A 16,649-nucleotide genomic window follows, 5' to 3' on the forward strand; every position below is an offset into this window, starting at 1 on the left:
CTGCTGTGGTGTCGATGCTATGGTCAGGGTCTGGTGTGGACTGTTCTGCTGTGATGTCGATGCTATGGTCAGGGTCTGGTGTGGACTGTTCTGCTGTGATGTCGATGCTATGGTCAGGGTCTGGTGTGGACTGTTCTGCTGTGATGTCGATGCTATGGTCAGGGTCTGGTGTGGACTGTTCTGCTGTGATGTCGATGCTATGGTCAGGGTCTTGTGTGGACTGTTCTGCTGTGATGTCGATGCTATGGTCAGGGTCTGGTGTGGACTGTTCTGCTGTGATGTTGAGACTTTTGTTGGGAGCTGAGGTGGGCTGTTCTTCTGGCTTCTCTGCGGGAGTGGCCACTGTACCAATACTGTTCCAGACTTATAGAGATTTATAGCTGACTCAGAGTCCTCGTTGTCTAGTAACCTGAGATGCCACCCATCGTTAACACCCCCCGCCCCCTTTAACCTTTCTGGGAAGGGGGTTCCGCTAGCGGAACACCTGGCCTACAGCCAGTGAAATTGCAGGGCGCCAAATTCAAACAACAGAAATCTCATAATTAAAATTCCTCAAACATACAAGTATTATCCACCATTTTAAAGATAAACTTCTCGTTAATCCAACCACAGCGTCCGATTTCAAAAAGGCTTTACGGTGAAAGCACACCATGCGATTATGTTAGGTCAGCGCCTAGCAACAAAAACCATACAGCCATTTTCCAAAGAAGGAGAGGTGTCACAAAAGTCAGAAATAGCGTTAACATTAATCACTAACCTTTGATGATCTTCATCTGGTGGCACTCCTAGGACTCCATGTTAGACAATAAATGTTTGTTTTGTTCGATAAAGTTAATCTTGATGTCCAAAAACCTCATTTGAAATTGGCGTGTTATGTTCAGAAATGCATTGTTTCAAACAAACACCCGGTGAAAATGCAGAGCCACATCAAATTAAAGAAATACTCATCATAAACATTGATATAAGATACAAGTGTTATACATACGATTAAAGATACGCTTCTTGTTAATCCAGCCGCTGTGTCCGATTTCAAAAAGGCTTTACGGTGAAAGCACACCATGCGATTATGTTAGGTCAGCGCCTAGCAACAAAAACCATACAGCCATTTTCGAACCAAGGAGAGGTGTCACAAAAGTCAGAAATAGCATTCAAATTAATCACTTACCTTTCATGATCTTCATCTGATGGCACTCCCAGGTCTCCATGTTAGACAATAAATGTTTGTTTTGTTCGATAAAGTTCATCTTTATGTCCAAATACCTCCTTTTTGTTCGCGCGTTTAGTCCAGTAATCCAAATGCACAAAGCGCGGGCACAAAGTCTAGACAAAGTCAAAAAAGTTCAATTTGAGTTCGTAGAAACATGTCAAACGATGTTTATAATCAATCCTTAGGGTGTTTTTATCATAAATATTCAATAATGTTTCAACCGGACAATACTGTTTTCATTAGAAAGGAAAGGGAACGGAGCTCGTGCTCATGGCCACGTGCGTGACTAAACTAAAGCCTTTCACCTGGGCCATCTGCTTAGAGTACTCTTATTTGCTCCCCTTTCACAATAGAAGCCTGAAACAACTTCTAAAGACCGTTGACATCTAGTGGAAGCCTTAGGAAGTGCAATCTGACCCCACAGACACTGGATATTCGATAGGCATTCACTTGAAAACTACAAACCTCAGAATTCCCACTCCCTGGTTGGATTTTTCTCAGGTTTTTGCCTGCCATATGAGTTCTGTATTACTCACAGGCATTATTTTAACAGTTTTGGAGACTTTAGAGTGTTTTCTATCCAAATCTACTATTATATGCATATTCTAGCTTCTGGGCCTGAGTAACAGACAGTTTACTCTGAGCACGCTTTTCATCCAAACTTCCCAATGCTGCCCCCTATCCCTAAAGAGTTCAAAGAGGGGTAGTGTGTTAATATAGCACTGTGCCATGCCAGGGGATGGTCTGTGTGGAAGATTAAGTTGCTTATGTTCCCATTTTTTATTAGTCAGCAAAAAGCATCTCTTGATTTTCCATAAGGAGGTTCATTTTGTGATCTTTTCTTGCCTTATCATTCTTTACATAAACAGGCTACTGTATTTTAATTACCTCTGAACAGCGGGAGGCAGCTTCTAAGGCCTCCCCATTTGGTTGGAGTAGCCTGTTTGACTCTCCTGCCATTGTTGGGCTAAAGGACTTTGACACCTCTCACTTGACACGTCAGTGCTAATTGAAGTTGTATCAAGCTTGGTAGCCTTAATTTAGCATTCAGTTCTTGTAAAATATATCATTGTAATGTATTTTTCTTCTTGGCTTTTGGAAATAAATGTAGCTTCAGACTAAACATTGCTCACTCAGGTCCAGGTTGGACGGTGTTTGCAGGTTTCTGTTTGTTTGCCAGAGCATTTGCTGTATAGTTTTGGAATAATAATATTTCGTAGTTGTAAGCCTTCCAGGTAATTCCATCAAATCAGGTTGTAGGTATTGAGTTTTGATTTGGAGTGAAGGTTATGTTGTAGAGGGTAGCATCCTGTATATGTCCTGGTGACATAGTGAAGGTTATGTTGTAGAGGGTAGCATCCTGTATATGTCCCTGACAAAAAATTCTAAGTTTATCTAACTCTAAATCTAGCTTTTTTTTAAGAGCATGCTGAAAAATGCAGGAGCTCACCTGCTCATGACCTCTCTCTCTCTCTCTCTCTCTCTCTCTCTCTCTCTCTCTCTCTCTCTCTCTCTCTCTCTCTCTCTCTCTCTCTCTCTCTCTCTCTCTCTCTCTCTCTCTCTCTCTGTAGGCAATGCTGCTGTGGTGAAGCCATCTGAGCTGAGTGAAAACTCTGCTAGTCTCCTCAAAGCTCTGCTCCCACGATATCTGGACCAGGTCCCTATTATATTCCTCCTGGTCTGTCATTGTATAAGAATATAAATGAGAGATATCTGAGCTGAAGTTACTACAAAACTACTGTGATTACCGTGACTGTCAACCAATAGTTGGAAATCAGTGTTTTAGTTCCAATGTGTTAGCCTCACCTTATACTGTATGTGCTATAGACAAGTCTTCTATTGTTGTCATGCAAATCATACATACTAGCTACAGATATATCCTGCTGTCTTGAGTCAGTGTCCAACGGCTGGCTCACTGCTCAGCATTCTTAAAGGGATAGTACACATCACTCTGAACCACCTGACAGTATATGAACAGGCATCTGACAAACTTTACTTCTGTGTAACTGTCCTTTTTAAAGGGGAAGTTCAGGATTTTACGACTTTATGTTAGACGGTTCCTCGAACTGAAAGTAGTCTATGTGCCAGGGAGAACTGTAATCCACGGTTTGGTTTTCTAGATTTTAACAGCCACTTTAGCTTCAGCTAACTTTAGCCCCACTGCTAGCTAACAATCAATGGAAAGTGACAGGGGCATCTGTGCAATTTCCAAAACGTATTGGCTAAATGAACTGAAATCCTGATTTTCCTGGGTCTTTCTAGGAGCTGTACCCTGTAGTGTGTGGGGGCGTCTCAGAGACCCAGGAGTTGCTGCGTCAGCGTTTCGACCATATCTTCTACACAGGGAACAGCACTGTGGGTAAACTGGTGATGGAGGCCGCAGCCCGACACCTCACCCCCGTGACCCTGGAGCTGGGGGGGAAGAGCCCCTGTTACATCGATAAGAACGTCGACCTCAGAGTTGCATGCCGGTCAGTAACTTGATACAATAGAGCTAGCTTTGGCCGTTAGCACTCCGATAGGGAATTTTAGCTTTAGCACATTTTTTCTAGCTAGCATAGCAGTTTTAGCCACTGAAAAGATCAAGAGTCAATGGCGCTATTGGTGAAAAATATAGCTGTGGATGAGTTTATCTGCTACAATATCACTCCGTTATACTTTACTTTAGCTAATGTTTTTTTGCAATGGTTTACTGGTGACTTTTAAAAACATTTAGAAGGATTGAAGACATGGAAGTTCATTGCCGACCACGGTACTGCAGGCATTGTTGGCAGAAATCATGATCTGCAATGACCCCTATTGTAGTGAAAGACCCCCATTGTAGTGAATTACCCCCATTGTAGTGAAGGACCCCCATTGTAGTGAAGGACCCCCATTGTAGTGAAAGACCCCCATTGTAGTGAAGGACCCCCATTGTAGTGAATTACCCCCATTGTAGTGAAGGACCCCCATTGTAGTGAAAGACCCCCATTGTAGTGAAGGACCCCCATTGTAGTGAAGGACCCCCATTGTAGTGAAGGACCCCCATTGTAGTGAAAGACCCCCATTGTAGTGAAGGACCCCCATTGTAGTGAAGGACCCCCATTGTAGTGAAAGACCCCCATTGTAGTGAAAGACCCCCATTGTAGTGAAGGACCCCCATTGTAGTGAAAGACCCCCATTGTAGTGAAAGACCCCCATTGTAGTGAAAGACCCCCATTGTAGTGAAAGACTCCCATTGTAGTGAAAGACCCCCATTGTAGTGAAGAACCCCATTGTAGTGAAGGACCCCCATTGTAGTGAAAGACCCCCATTGTAGTGAATTACCCCCATTGTAGTGAAGGACCCCCATTGTAGTGAAGGACCCCCATTGTAGTGAATTACCCCCATTGTAGTGAAGGACCCCCATTGTAGTGAAGGACCCCCATTGTAGTGAAAGACCCCCATTGTAGTGAATTACCCCCATTGTAGTGAAGGACCCCCATTGTAGTGAAAGACCCCCATTGTAGTGAAAGACCCCCATTGTAGTGAAAGACCCCCATTGTAGTGAAGGACCCCCATTGTAGTGAAGGACCCCCATTGTAGTGAAAGACCCCCATTGTAGTGAAGGACCCCCATTGTAGTGAAAGACCCCCATTGTAGTGAAGGACCCCCATTGTAGTGAAGGACCCCCATTGTAGTGAAGGACCCCCATTGTAGTGAAAGACCCCCATTGTAGTGAAAGACCCCCATTGTAGTGAAACCCCCATTGTAGTGAAGGACCCCCATTGTAGTGAAAGACCCCCATTGTAGTGAAAGACCCCCATTGTAGTGAAAGACCCCCATTGTAGTGAAAGACTCCCATTGTAGTGAAAGACCCCCATTGTAGTGAAGGACCCCCATTGTAGTGAAGGACCCCCATTGTAGTGAAAGACCCCCATTGTAGTGAATTACCCCCATTGTAGTGAAGGACCCCCATTGTAGTGAAGGACCCCCATTGTAGTGAATTACCCCCATTGTAGTGAAAGACCCCCATTGTAGTGAAGGACCCCCATTGTAGTGAAGGACCCCCATTGTAGTGAAAGACCCCCATTGTAGTGAAGGACCCCCATTGTAGTGAAGGACCCCCATTGTAGTGAATTACCCCCATTGTAGTGAAGGACCCCCATTGTAGTGAAGGACCCCCATTGTAGTGAAAGACCCCCATTGTAGTGAAGGACCCCCATTGTAGTGAAAGACCCCCATTGTAGTGAAGGACCCCCATTGTAGTGAAGGACCCCCATTGTAGTGAAGGACCCCCATTGTAGTGAATTACCCCCATTGTAGTGAAGGACCCCCATTGTAGTGAAGGACCCCCATTGTAGTGAAGGAAAAATGGCAATCTTCGTGGTTAATCTTCGTGTAATTAAAAATGTTTAGAAGTGTCACGGGCGTTGTATTGAACAGACCAAGGCGCAGCGTGTTGAGTGCTCATCTTTAAATCTTTAATGAGTAACACTTACAAAATAACAAACACGGCCAACAGTTCCGTCAGGTACAATAACTAAACGGAAAATAACCACCCACAAAACCCAAAGGAAAACAGGCTGCCTAAGTATGGCTTCCAATCAGAGACAACGAAAGACACCTGCCTCTGATTGGAAACCATACTCGGCCAAACATAGAAAACGAAACATAGAAATAGAAAACTAGAACAAATTCCCCATGAAAAAAAAACCCCAAACCACACAAAACAACCCTGTATGGTCAAGGCACTGCCGCGCCTTGACCATACTACTATGGCAAATGACCCTTTTTACTGGTCAGGACGTGACAAGAAGGCAATCATGGTACCAATAATATTTACTTCTAATACACCAGATGAATCAGTTTAAGAACATACATCTGGTATATTAGAAGCAATTATTGGTACCATGATTGTCTTTGGAAAAAATTTTATTACACAAAGATTGACCACAAAGATTACAATTGGGAGGCGCAGGGTTTAGGAGTCATTTGATGTAATTATAATATACATGATTAGCTCCCTGCGCCAAGGCTGAAGCATCAGAAGCATCGAAACGGAAACATTTTCAAGGTATCTATTTTATCTCTGTGATTTTGGGTTGTGTGTCCACCACAGGCGTATCACGTAGGGGAGTGGTGGAGGAGATCAGGAAGTGCATCACGGTATTATAGTCTGCATGTACAGCAGAAGCCCATTACTCCTCTGTGTTTCCACAGGCGTATCACCTGGGGGAAGTTTGTGAACTGCGGTCAGACGTGCATTGCCCCAGACTACATCCTGTGTGAACCCAGCATCCAGAACAGGGTGGTGGAGGGCATCCGGCAGACACTACTGGTCTCTTACTTAATCTATCTCTCTCTATCCCTTTCTCTCTCTATCCCTTTCTCTCTCTATCCCTTTCTCTCTCTATCCCTATCTCGATCTTCATCCCTCTCTCTCGATCTTTATCCCTCTCTCTATCTATATCTCTATCCCTCTCTCTGTCTATATCTCTATCCCTTTCTCTCTCTATCCCTTTCTCTCTCTATCCTTTCTCTCTCTATCCCTATCTCTCTCTATCCCTTTCTCTCTCTATCCCTATCTCGATCTATCCCTTTCTCTCTCTATCCCTCTCTATCCCTTTCTCTCTCTATCCCTATCTCTCTCTATCCCTTTCTCTCTCTATCCCTATCTCGATCTATCCCTTTCTCTCTCTATCCCTCTCTATCCCTTTCTCTCTCTATCCCTATCTCTCTCTATCCCTTTATCTCTCTATCCCTATCTCGATCTTTATCCCTCTCTCTCTATCCCTATCTCTCTCTATCCCTTTCTCTCTCTATCCCTTTCTCTCTCTATCCCTTTCTCTCTCTATCCCTATCTCGATCTTCATCCCTCTCTCTCTATATATCTCTACCCCTCTATCTATATCTCTACCCCTCTATCTATATCTCTACCCCTCTATCTATATCTCTACCCCTCTATCTATATCTCTCTATCTATATCTCTACCCCTCTATCCCGCTATCTATATCTCTATCCCTCTATCTATATCTCTACCCCTCTATCCCGCTATCTATATCTCTATCCCTCTATCTATATCTCTACCCCTCTATCTATATCTCTATCCCTCTATCTATATCTCTATCCCTCTATCTATTTCCATAGCGCGCACTCTCTCTCTCTCTCTCTCTCATATATATATATATATATTTTTTTATATATAACCACATATATATATATATAGTTGAAGTCGGAAGTTTACATACACTTAGGTTGGGGTCATTAAAACTCGTTTTTCAACCACTCCACAAATTTCTTGTTAACAAACTATAGTTTTGGTAAGTTGGTTAGGACTTCCAACAATTGTTTACAGACAGATTATTTCACTTATAATTCACTGTATCCAGTGGGTCAGAAGTTTTCATACACTCAGTTGACTGTGCCTTTAAACAGCTCGGAAAATTCAAGAATATGATGTCATGGCTTTAGAAGCTTCTTTAGAAGACTTCCACAAGTCTGGTTCATCCTTGAGAACAATTTCCAAACGTCTGAAGGTACCACGTTCATCTGTACAAACGATAGTACGCAAGTATAAACACCATGGGACCACGCAGCCGTCATACCGCTCAGGAAGGAGACGCGTTCTGTCTCCTAGAGATAAAGGTACTTGGATGTGAAAAGTGCAAATCAATCCCAGAACAACCGCAAAGGACCCTGTGAAGATGCTGGAGGAAACAGGTACAAAAGTATCTATATCCACAGTAAAACAAGTCCTATATCGACATAACCTGAAAGGCCACTCAGCAAGGAAGAAGCCACTGCTCCAAAACCGCCATTAAAAAAGCCAGACTACGGTTTGCAACTGCACATGGGGACAAAGATCGTACTTTTTGGAGAAATGGCCTCTAGTCTGATGAAACAAAAATATAATTGTTCGGCCATAATGACTCTCGTTATGTTTGGAGGGAAAAGGTGGATGCTTGCAAGCCGAAGAACACCCCCCCAACCGTGAAGCAAGGGGGAGGCAGCATCATGTTGTGGGGGTGCTTTGCTTCAGGAGGGACTGGTGCACTTCACAAAATAGATGGCTTCATGAGGTAGGGAAATTATGTGGATATATTGAAGCAACATCTCAAGACATCAGTCAGGAAGTTAAAGTTTGGTCGCAAATGGGTCTTCCAAATGGAAAATGACCCCAAGCATACTTCCAAAGTTGTGGCAAAATGGCTTAAGGACAACAAAGTCAAGGTATTGGAGTTGCCATCACAAAGTCCTGACCTCAATCCTATAGACAATTTGTGGGCAGAACTGAAAAAGCGTGTGGGAGCAAGCAGGCCTACAAACCTGACTCAGTTACACCAGCTCTGTCAGGAGGAATGGGCCAAAATTCACCCAACTTATTGTGGGAAGCTTGTGGAAGGCTACCCAAAACGTTTGACCCAAGTTGAACAATTTAAAGGCAATGCTACCAAATACTAATTCAGTGAATGTAAACTTCTGACACACTGGGAATGTGATGAAAGAAATAAAAGCTGAAATAAATCATTATCTCTACTATTATTCTGACATTTCACATTCTTAAAATAAACTGGTGATCCTACCTGACCTAAGACGGGGCATTTTTACTAGGATTAAATGTTAGGAACTGTGAAAAACTGAGTTTAAATGTATTTGGCTAAGGTGTATGTAAACTTCTGACTTCAACTGTATATATATATATATTCATAGGGGTCTGAATACTTTCCGAATGCACTGTATATATATATATATATATATACACACACACACAGTGCATTCGGAAAGTATTCAGACCCCTATGAAGAACCCGATGGTCACTCTGACAGAGCTCCAGAGTGCCTCTATGGAGATGGAAGAACCTTCCAGAAGGACAACCATCTCTGCATCACTCCACCAATCAGGCCTTTATGGTAGAGTGGCCAGATGGAAACCGCTCCTCAGTAAAAGGCACTTCATGTTCCTACTCCTACTAGGAGTGTTACTGTTATCCAATGAACGGCTACCAAACTTCGACTTACCTCAAGAAAAAAATGTAGCTAACTACTGTAGCTAACTAGCAAACATGCTAGGGTAGCTCTGTCAATGTATTATTACATTATACATTACTGTAGGCTACAGTATGGTATCAGACAGGGTTAATCAACATTTTAAAATTCATAGATTTGATAGATAGTTTTTTATTATTTTGACCTCCCCACATTATAACTGGAAGTGTACACTCTAGCATAGCCTATTAGCTAGAAAGGTAACTCGAAACACATTTTGCTAATAGCTGGTTAACCTCACTAGGGTCCCCAGCATTCGGAATTTTGGATGAAAAGCGTGCCAAAATTAAACTGCCTACTACTCAGGCCCAGAAGCTAGGATATACATATATTTGGATAGAAAACACTATAAAGTTTCCAAAACTGTTAAAATAATGTCTGTGGGTATAACATAACTGATATGGCAGGCGAAAACCTGAGGAAAATCCATCCAGGAAGTGCTATTATTTTGAAATGGCTGTTTTTCCATTGAAAGCCTATCCACCATACAAAGACTTAAGATGCAGTTCACGATCCCTATGGCTTCCACTACATGTGGCCAGTCTTTAGGCATTGTTTCAGGCTTTTACTCTGAAAAATGCGGGAGAAATACCACTTTCAATGAGAAGACAGTGGAAATTTCCAGACATGAGTCCTGCGCGTGACCGGGAGCGTGCCTTTCTTGTTTTTCCTTTTCTATTGACGAAGTTATTGTCCGGTTGAAAGTTGATCGATTATTTATGACAAAAACAACCTGAGGATTGATTATAAACATCGTTTGACATGTTTCTATTAACTTTTATGGTACTTTTTTGATTTTACGTCTGTCTGTTGTGATCGCGCTTTGTTCCAATGGATTGCTCAACAAAACGCACCAACAAAACTGAGGTTTTTGAATATAAAGAGGGACTTTATCGAACAAAACAAACATTTATTGTGTAACATGGAGTCTTGGGAGTGCAACCATATGAAGATCATCAAAGGTAAGTGATTAATTGTATCGCTATTTCTGACTTTTTTTACTCCATTACTTGGCTGGTTACTGTTTGTAATGATTTGTCTGCTGGGCACTGTTCTCAGATAATCGCATGGTTTGCTTTCGCCGTAAAGTCTTTTTGAAATCTGACACCGTGGTTGACACCGAAGTTAATCTTTAAACTGATGTATAACACTTGTATGTTTTATCAATTTTTATAATGAGTATTTCTGTTTTTGAATTTGGCGCTCTGCAATTTCACTGGATGTTGGCCAGGTGGGACGGTAGCGTCCCACATCCCCTAGAGAGGTTAAACAAAGGTTAGCCATGTGTTGGAAAAAATGTATGTCCATGTCAGCGGCCAGCGGCAATTGCTGGGACTGATACTAGCAGGTGCATTTTCAAAGCCTATGTCAGATACTCCAGTCAGTGTAATTTGCTCCAGTCAGTGTAATTTGCTCCAGTGAGTGTAATTTGCTCCAGTCAGTGTAATTAGCTCCAGTCAGTGTAATTAGCTCCAGTCAGTGTAATTTGCTCCAGTCAGTGTAATTAGCTCCAGTCAGTGTAATTTGCTCCAGTCAGTGTAATTTGCTCCAGTCAGTGTAATTTGCTCCAGTCAGTGTAATTAGCTCCAGTCAGTGTAATTTGCTCCAGTCAGTGTAATTTGCTCCAGTCAGTGTAATTAGCTCCAGTCAGTGTAATTAGCTCCAGTCAGTGTAATTTGCTCCAGTCAGTGTAATTTGCTCCAGTCAGTGTAATTTGCTCCAGTCAGTGTAATTTGCTCCAGTCAGTGTAATTTGCTCCAGTCAGTGTAATTTGCTCCAGTCAGTGTAATTAGCTCCAGTGAGTGTAATTTGCTCCAGTCAGTGTAATTTGCTCCAGTCAGTGTAATTTGCTCCAGTCAGTGTAATTTGCTCCAGTCAGTGTAATTTGCTCCAGTCAGTGTAATTAGCTCCAGTCAGTGTAATTTGCTCCAGTCAGTGTAATTAGCTCCAGTCAGTGTAATTTGCTTATAATAAGAATTTGACTTGAAAGAAGGCATTTTCCGCTTTTCTACTGTAGGTTTGTAATTCAACATTTGTTTATTATTTTGTTGCTAGCAATATTCATACACAAATTATAACTAAACCTAATCCCCTTGCAGTACTTCCACGTGGACCCCAGGTTGAATACCCCTGAAATAATCCAAAGACTGTTTTCCTTAATCCAAGGAGTTCTATGGGCCCGACCCCAAATCCTCCCCTGACTATGGCCGCATCATCAACCAGCGCCACTTCAACCGCGTGATGGCTCTACTGGATGGCTACACAGCGGCGCTAGGTGGCCAGAGTGACTCATCACAGCGCTACATTGGTATGCAGACTGATAGGGCTCACAGATATTTGGTGATACATTTGTAGTTGACTTGGGTTGTAATAGTACTGTATTTGACCTAGCGTTCCAACATGCCTGGGACATTTCCCAAAGTTCCAAGGTTTTCCAGATATCCCAGTTGGAGGATTCCCAGATGGAGAATTCTCCAGTTGGAGGATTGCCTCCCTCTTTATTCCCTCTTGATTCCAGGAATCTCCCAACTGGAATTACTCCAACTGGCAGTCCTCCAACTAAGAATTTACCGATGGGAATTGGGATTTCTCCAACTGGGATTTCTGGAATACAGAGGACTTTGGGAAAGTTCCATTAATGTTGCAGTTTTGTAATCCTCCAACTTGAATTTCTGAAACACTTGGGAACTATACTTGGTTGGCCAACAACCTCTGACCCCTCAGCCCCCACGGTGGTGAAGGACGTGCCCCCCTATGCTAGGCTGATGCAGGAGGAGATCTTCGGCCCTCTGTTGCCCATAGTAACCATCAGCGACGTAGATGACGCCATCCACTTCATCAGTGAGAGAGAGAAGCCCCTGGCGATCTACGTGTTCTCCTCCAACAAGAAGGTCTGGAGGGAGATAGTGAGCAAGCTATGGAGTAAGGCTGAAACCCAAATCAATCCCTGCGACCTTACACTCATCTGGAGATCTTATATAATTGAATTAGTATAAGCGACATGGTGAAACTTCAGTTCACAAGTTGGAGCTATTAAGATATTGCTTACGCCTGTCAAATCCACTCAGATCTCCACAAGTGGGTTTAGGGGTTGATTTGGGATTGGGCATGGGTCACAGTTAGGTTAGCTCTTGGTGAAATGTGATTATACTGTAGGAAGGTGAGCTGTTACTGTGGAAATAACATTTGTACTTATTTTGATATGTACAGTATGTATTTACATATGGGGGGCTGATAAAAGACATCTCTGTCTCTGTCAATAAGGTGATAAAGCGAATGCTGGCTGAGACTACCAGTGGCGGGGTGACAGTCAACGACGTTATGATGCACTACACCCTCAACTCTCTGCCCTTTGGGGGTGTAGGTAAGAACTGTTTTATGATACTTTACGCTTACGCCAAGTCTTTGGGATGTTGCCTAGCCAGACCTAGGTTGGCACGCTAGCCGGTATTGGGTCGATGCTGGTTAACTGATGGCAGCTGATATGATAGCATGCCACTGCCGGCCCAACCACAGCTTGCCACTACAATAGTCATGCCTACGGCAGTCCAATGGTGGCTTGCCTGAGGTAGACAGACAGACTGAGTCTAAAATACTGAAATACTGCTAGAGCCTCATGCAGCTAACATCTAATCCTTAACAACAAGTCACATGAACCCCTGACCCCCCCCCCCCCCCTTCATTTGACCCTAGCCCTGTGACCTCTGAACCCCACAGGTCAGAGTGGAACAGGCAGGTATCATGGGAAACACACCTTTGACCAGTTAAGCCACCATCGGGCGTGTCTGGTCAAGTCCCTGGGCATGGAGGAGGTCAACATGCCGCGGTACCCACCCCAGAACTGCCAGAACGCTCGCAGGGTCAGGCTGACCATGAGGACCCCACTGGTTGACTTCTCTAGGAAAACCTACATCTGGGCCGTGACGGCCACCGTCTTTGCTTTCGGTCTCTTGGTCACCTTGACTGCCATCCTGCTAATTGCTGGTGGCCTGAACTGCACCTGTTGGAGGGTCTGGCAAATCTGGCGCTAGCCAGTCTGTACCTGTATTGGCCGACGTACACTAACGTTCAAAAGTTTGGGGTCACTTAGAAATGTCCTTGTTTTGAAAGAAAAGCACATTTTATGTCCATTAAAATAGCATAACATTTATCAGAAATACAATGTAGACATTGTTAATGTTGTAAATGACTATTGTAGCTGGAAACGGCAGATTTTTTTATGGAATATATAGGCGTACAGAGGCCCATGATCAGCAACAATCACTTCTGTGTTCCAATGGCACGTTGTGTTAGCTAATCCAAGTTTATCATTTTAAAAGGCTAATTGATCATTAGAAAACCCTTTTGCAATTATGTTAGCACAGCTGAAAACTGTTGTCTGATTAAAGAAGCAATAAAACTGGCCACCTTTAGACTAGTTGAGTATCTGGAGCATCAGCATTTGTGGGTTTGATTACAGGCTCAAAATAGCCAGAAACAAAGACCTTGGGCAATAGTCATTTACAACATTAACAGTCTACACTGTATTTCTGATCAATGTGATGTTATTTTAATGGACAATTTTTTTTTGCTTTCCTTTCAAAAACAGGACATTTCTAAGTGACCCCAAACTTTTGAACGTTAGTGTACATTCAACAAAAGACATGTCCCTTTGTCTGTGTCTGGTCCCCTTGGCTTTAGAATATTGTCTATTTGCTTTGTGTGTCTGTCACTGTGACTAAACACATAACCTTGGTGGTGCAAACTCTTGACTGCTGTTAGTGGTTTTGGCTTTCCACCCCTGATCCTCTGTAATGACGATGAGCCACTGACTTTGCTGATGGCGAGCCGTCGTATGCTTGGTAGATGTATTGTTGTCTAATCTATCATTTAATTCTAATCAGACAGACAATTTGTAATTCAGCTTTGATTGTTTACATCTTGTTAAAGCACTGATCAAGATCTAGAACCACCAAACTGCTTTCACATATAATGTCTCATATAAGAGGTTTGCTGGAATGGAAAGCAACATACAGTAACTAACATGGTGCATCCTTGATTTTGGACTAGGGTTACAAAATTCCAATAACCTTCCCAAATGTCCCAGTTTTTTCCAAAATCCTGGTTGGTGGATTCCGGATTTCCTGTTGCTTCCTTCCTGATTTTGGGGAATCTTCCAACTGGGATTTCTGGAAGGCCTGGAAAACGCTACATGAACGTTATAACATCTAATGTTTCTAACCCTTACTGCCCCCCATCCCCCCACAGGTCAGAGTGGAACAGGCAGGTATCATGGAAAACACACCTTTGATCAGTTCAGCCACCATCGAGCGTGTCTGGTCAAGTCCTTGGGCATGGAGAGGGTCAACATGCCGCGGTACCCACCCCAGAACCACCAGAAGGCTCGCAGGGTCAGGCTGGCCATGAGGACCCCACTGGTTGACTTCTCCAAGGGCACCTACATCTGGGCCGTGACGGCGTCCATTGTGGCTCTGGGACTCCTGGTCGTCCTGACTGTGATTCTAATACTAGCGGCCGGCGTCAGCTGCACCTGTTGGTGATTGATGGATAGATACAGGGGGGTTCGTGGGGTTCGGGGGGGGTTGCATTTTTGGAATCGTTCACAAAAATTCCCTAGTTTTCCAAAAATCCTGTTTGGAAGATTTCTGATATCCCGCTTCTTCACTTATGATTACGGGAATATTCCTGCCTGGGTTTCTCAGGAAAGCCTGAGAATCTTGGGAAAGAGTCGAGACACAGTGGACTGTGGTATTAATACATTAATGTCAAGGCATTATGTGAGTATTATTGATTTGTTTGTCCATGTCTTCCTTTTCTATTAATTCTGTGGTATGAATTTGTATCTAATGAGTGTTTATCCGTTTATTTTTTATTTTTTTAATGATATTATAAAATACTATTTATGCAGTTCTCTCACTTAACAACAGTTCAAAAGATGAGGTAGACTAATCAATGAACAACCATGTCTTTAGTGCAGTAGGTCTAATGTTCTGCTCTCATAAACCTTTGATGAATATGCCCCAGTGTTACAGAAATGTTGTTGTCACTTTCCTTTTAAAGTGGATAGTGGTACTAGAGGGGTAAAATGCAGCTGTCAGCTTTGTTTTTATTCTCCTACTGCAGCTGGTAGCCCTGCCTGGTCTGTACAATAATGTCAATTCAATCTTTATTGTTCTATTCTGGACGTGTCTTTTCTGTCTCTCTTGCTACAGTTACACACACCCCAGGTTCCATCCCAAATTACATACTATTCCCGATATGGTGCACTACTTTTGAACAGGGCATATAGGTTTCTGGTCAAAAGTAGTGCCCTATACAGGGAATAGGATGCCCTTTGTGATACACGTACAATACACTTCTCCCCTGGAGAGTTCAGGAAGCGTTAAGTAAAATGTATGTATATAAATAATACTCAATATAACAGAAGACATGCTTCACCTGCTGGGGTGAGATGTATGCCAACTATCTTTTGTTAGCATCACTAAATAGTATATTTAAGCAATACGGTCCGAGGGGGTGTGGTATATGGCTAATATACCACAGATAACGTCTGTTCTTATGCACGACACAACGCAGAGTGCCTGGATACATCCATTAGCCGTGATATATTAGCCATATACCACAAACCCTGAGGTGCTTTATTGCACTTATAAACTGGTTACCAGCATACATAGAACAGTAAACAAGTAGTTTTGCGTCATACCTGTGGTATATTTAAGCAATACGGCACGAGGGGGTGTGGTATATGGCCAATATACCACGGCTAAGGGCTGTTCTTTGGCAAAACCGCAACGCACCCCCGATGTGCCTTATTGCTATTATAAACTGGTTACCAACGTAATTAAAGCAGTAAAAATAAATGTTGTTGTCATACCCGTGGCATACGGTCTGATATACCACGGCTGTCAGCCAATCAGCATTCAGGGCTCGAACCACCCAGTTTATGTCTGATATACCACGGCTTTAATATACCACCGTTTCAGCCAATCAACATCCAGGACTCAAACTACCCAGTTTATAATACCAATTTAGGTCATTACCTAAGGTTCAGACTGTAGAGCCTTAGGATTGTGTTTGTTTTTTACCCAAAGTTTATATACAGTACTGTGTTTAGGCTGTTACAAGTTATTATACATTAAACACCAGGTGGCAGCAGAGAGCTGCTCTGATTTTACAAAACCGTTATCATAAATAACCACCCTGTTACATGCTCTTGGATGACTTTCTCTCCTCAGCCATCTAATAGCCTGGTGGTTAATGCTGGTGACTACAGCCAGGCATTATGGAGTAAGTGTTCACTCACTGTTGTCAATAAAAAACGAATTGTGCTGTCAATAAAAAAACTATGGTGTAATTTGTAATGTCTCTATTAGTCTAGTCTGGGTCTGGTCTGGTTTAGTCTAGTGTGGGTCTGGTCTGGTTTAGTCTAGTGTGGT

The 16,649-nt window shown here is 42.9% G+C and overlaps 1 protein-coding gene across 2 annotated transcripts in view; it reads left to right on the forward strand.

The window, feature by feature from the left end:
• LOC106581512 (aldehyde dehydrogenase family 3 member A2) overlaps nt 1-15,395 on the forward strand; it is a 36,266-nt gene extending 20,871 nt beyond the window's left edge. The window contains exons 5-11 of one of the 2 annotated variants that reach the window (XM_014163608.2): nt 2,779-2,864; nt 3,470-3,678; nt 6,389-6,506; nt 11,380-11,521; nt 11,938-12,104; nt 12,478-12,577; nt 14,461-15,395. In XM_014163608.2, the coding sequence (XP_014019083.1) occupies nt 2,779-2,864; nt 3,470-3,678; nt 6,389-6,506; nt 11,380-11,521; nt 11,938-12,104; nt 12,478-12,577; nt 14,461-14,753 (1,115 nt within the window). In that variant the 3' untranslated portion in view covers nt 14,754-15,395. Of the gene's footprint in view, nt 1-2,778; nt 2,865-3,469; nt 3,679-6,388; nt 6,507-11,379; nt 11,522-11,937; nt 12,105-12,477; nt 12,578-12,930; nt 13,288-14,460 lie in introns of those variants that run through there. The other variant, XM_014163607.2, reaches the window with a different exon arrangement.
• The last annotated feature ends 1,254 nt before the right edge of the window (nt 15,396-16,649 follow it).

The sequence above is a fragment of the Salmo salar genome, chromosome ssa20 (genome assembly GCF_905237065.1).
Source record: "Salmo salar chromosome ssa20, Ssal_v3.1, whole genome shotgun sequence".
Classification (NCBI taxonomy): Eukaryota; Metazoa; Chordata; class Actinopteri; order Salmoniformes; family Salmonidae; genus Salmo; species Salmo salar.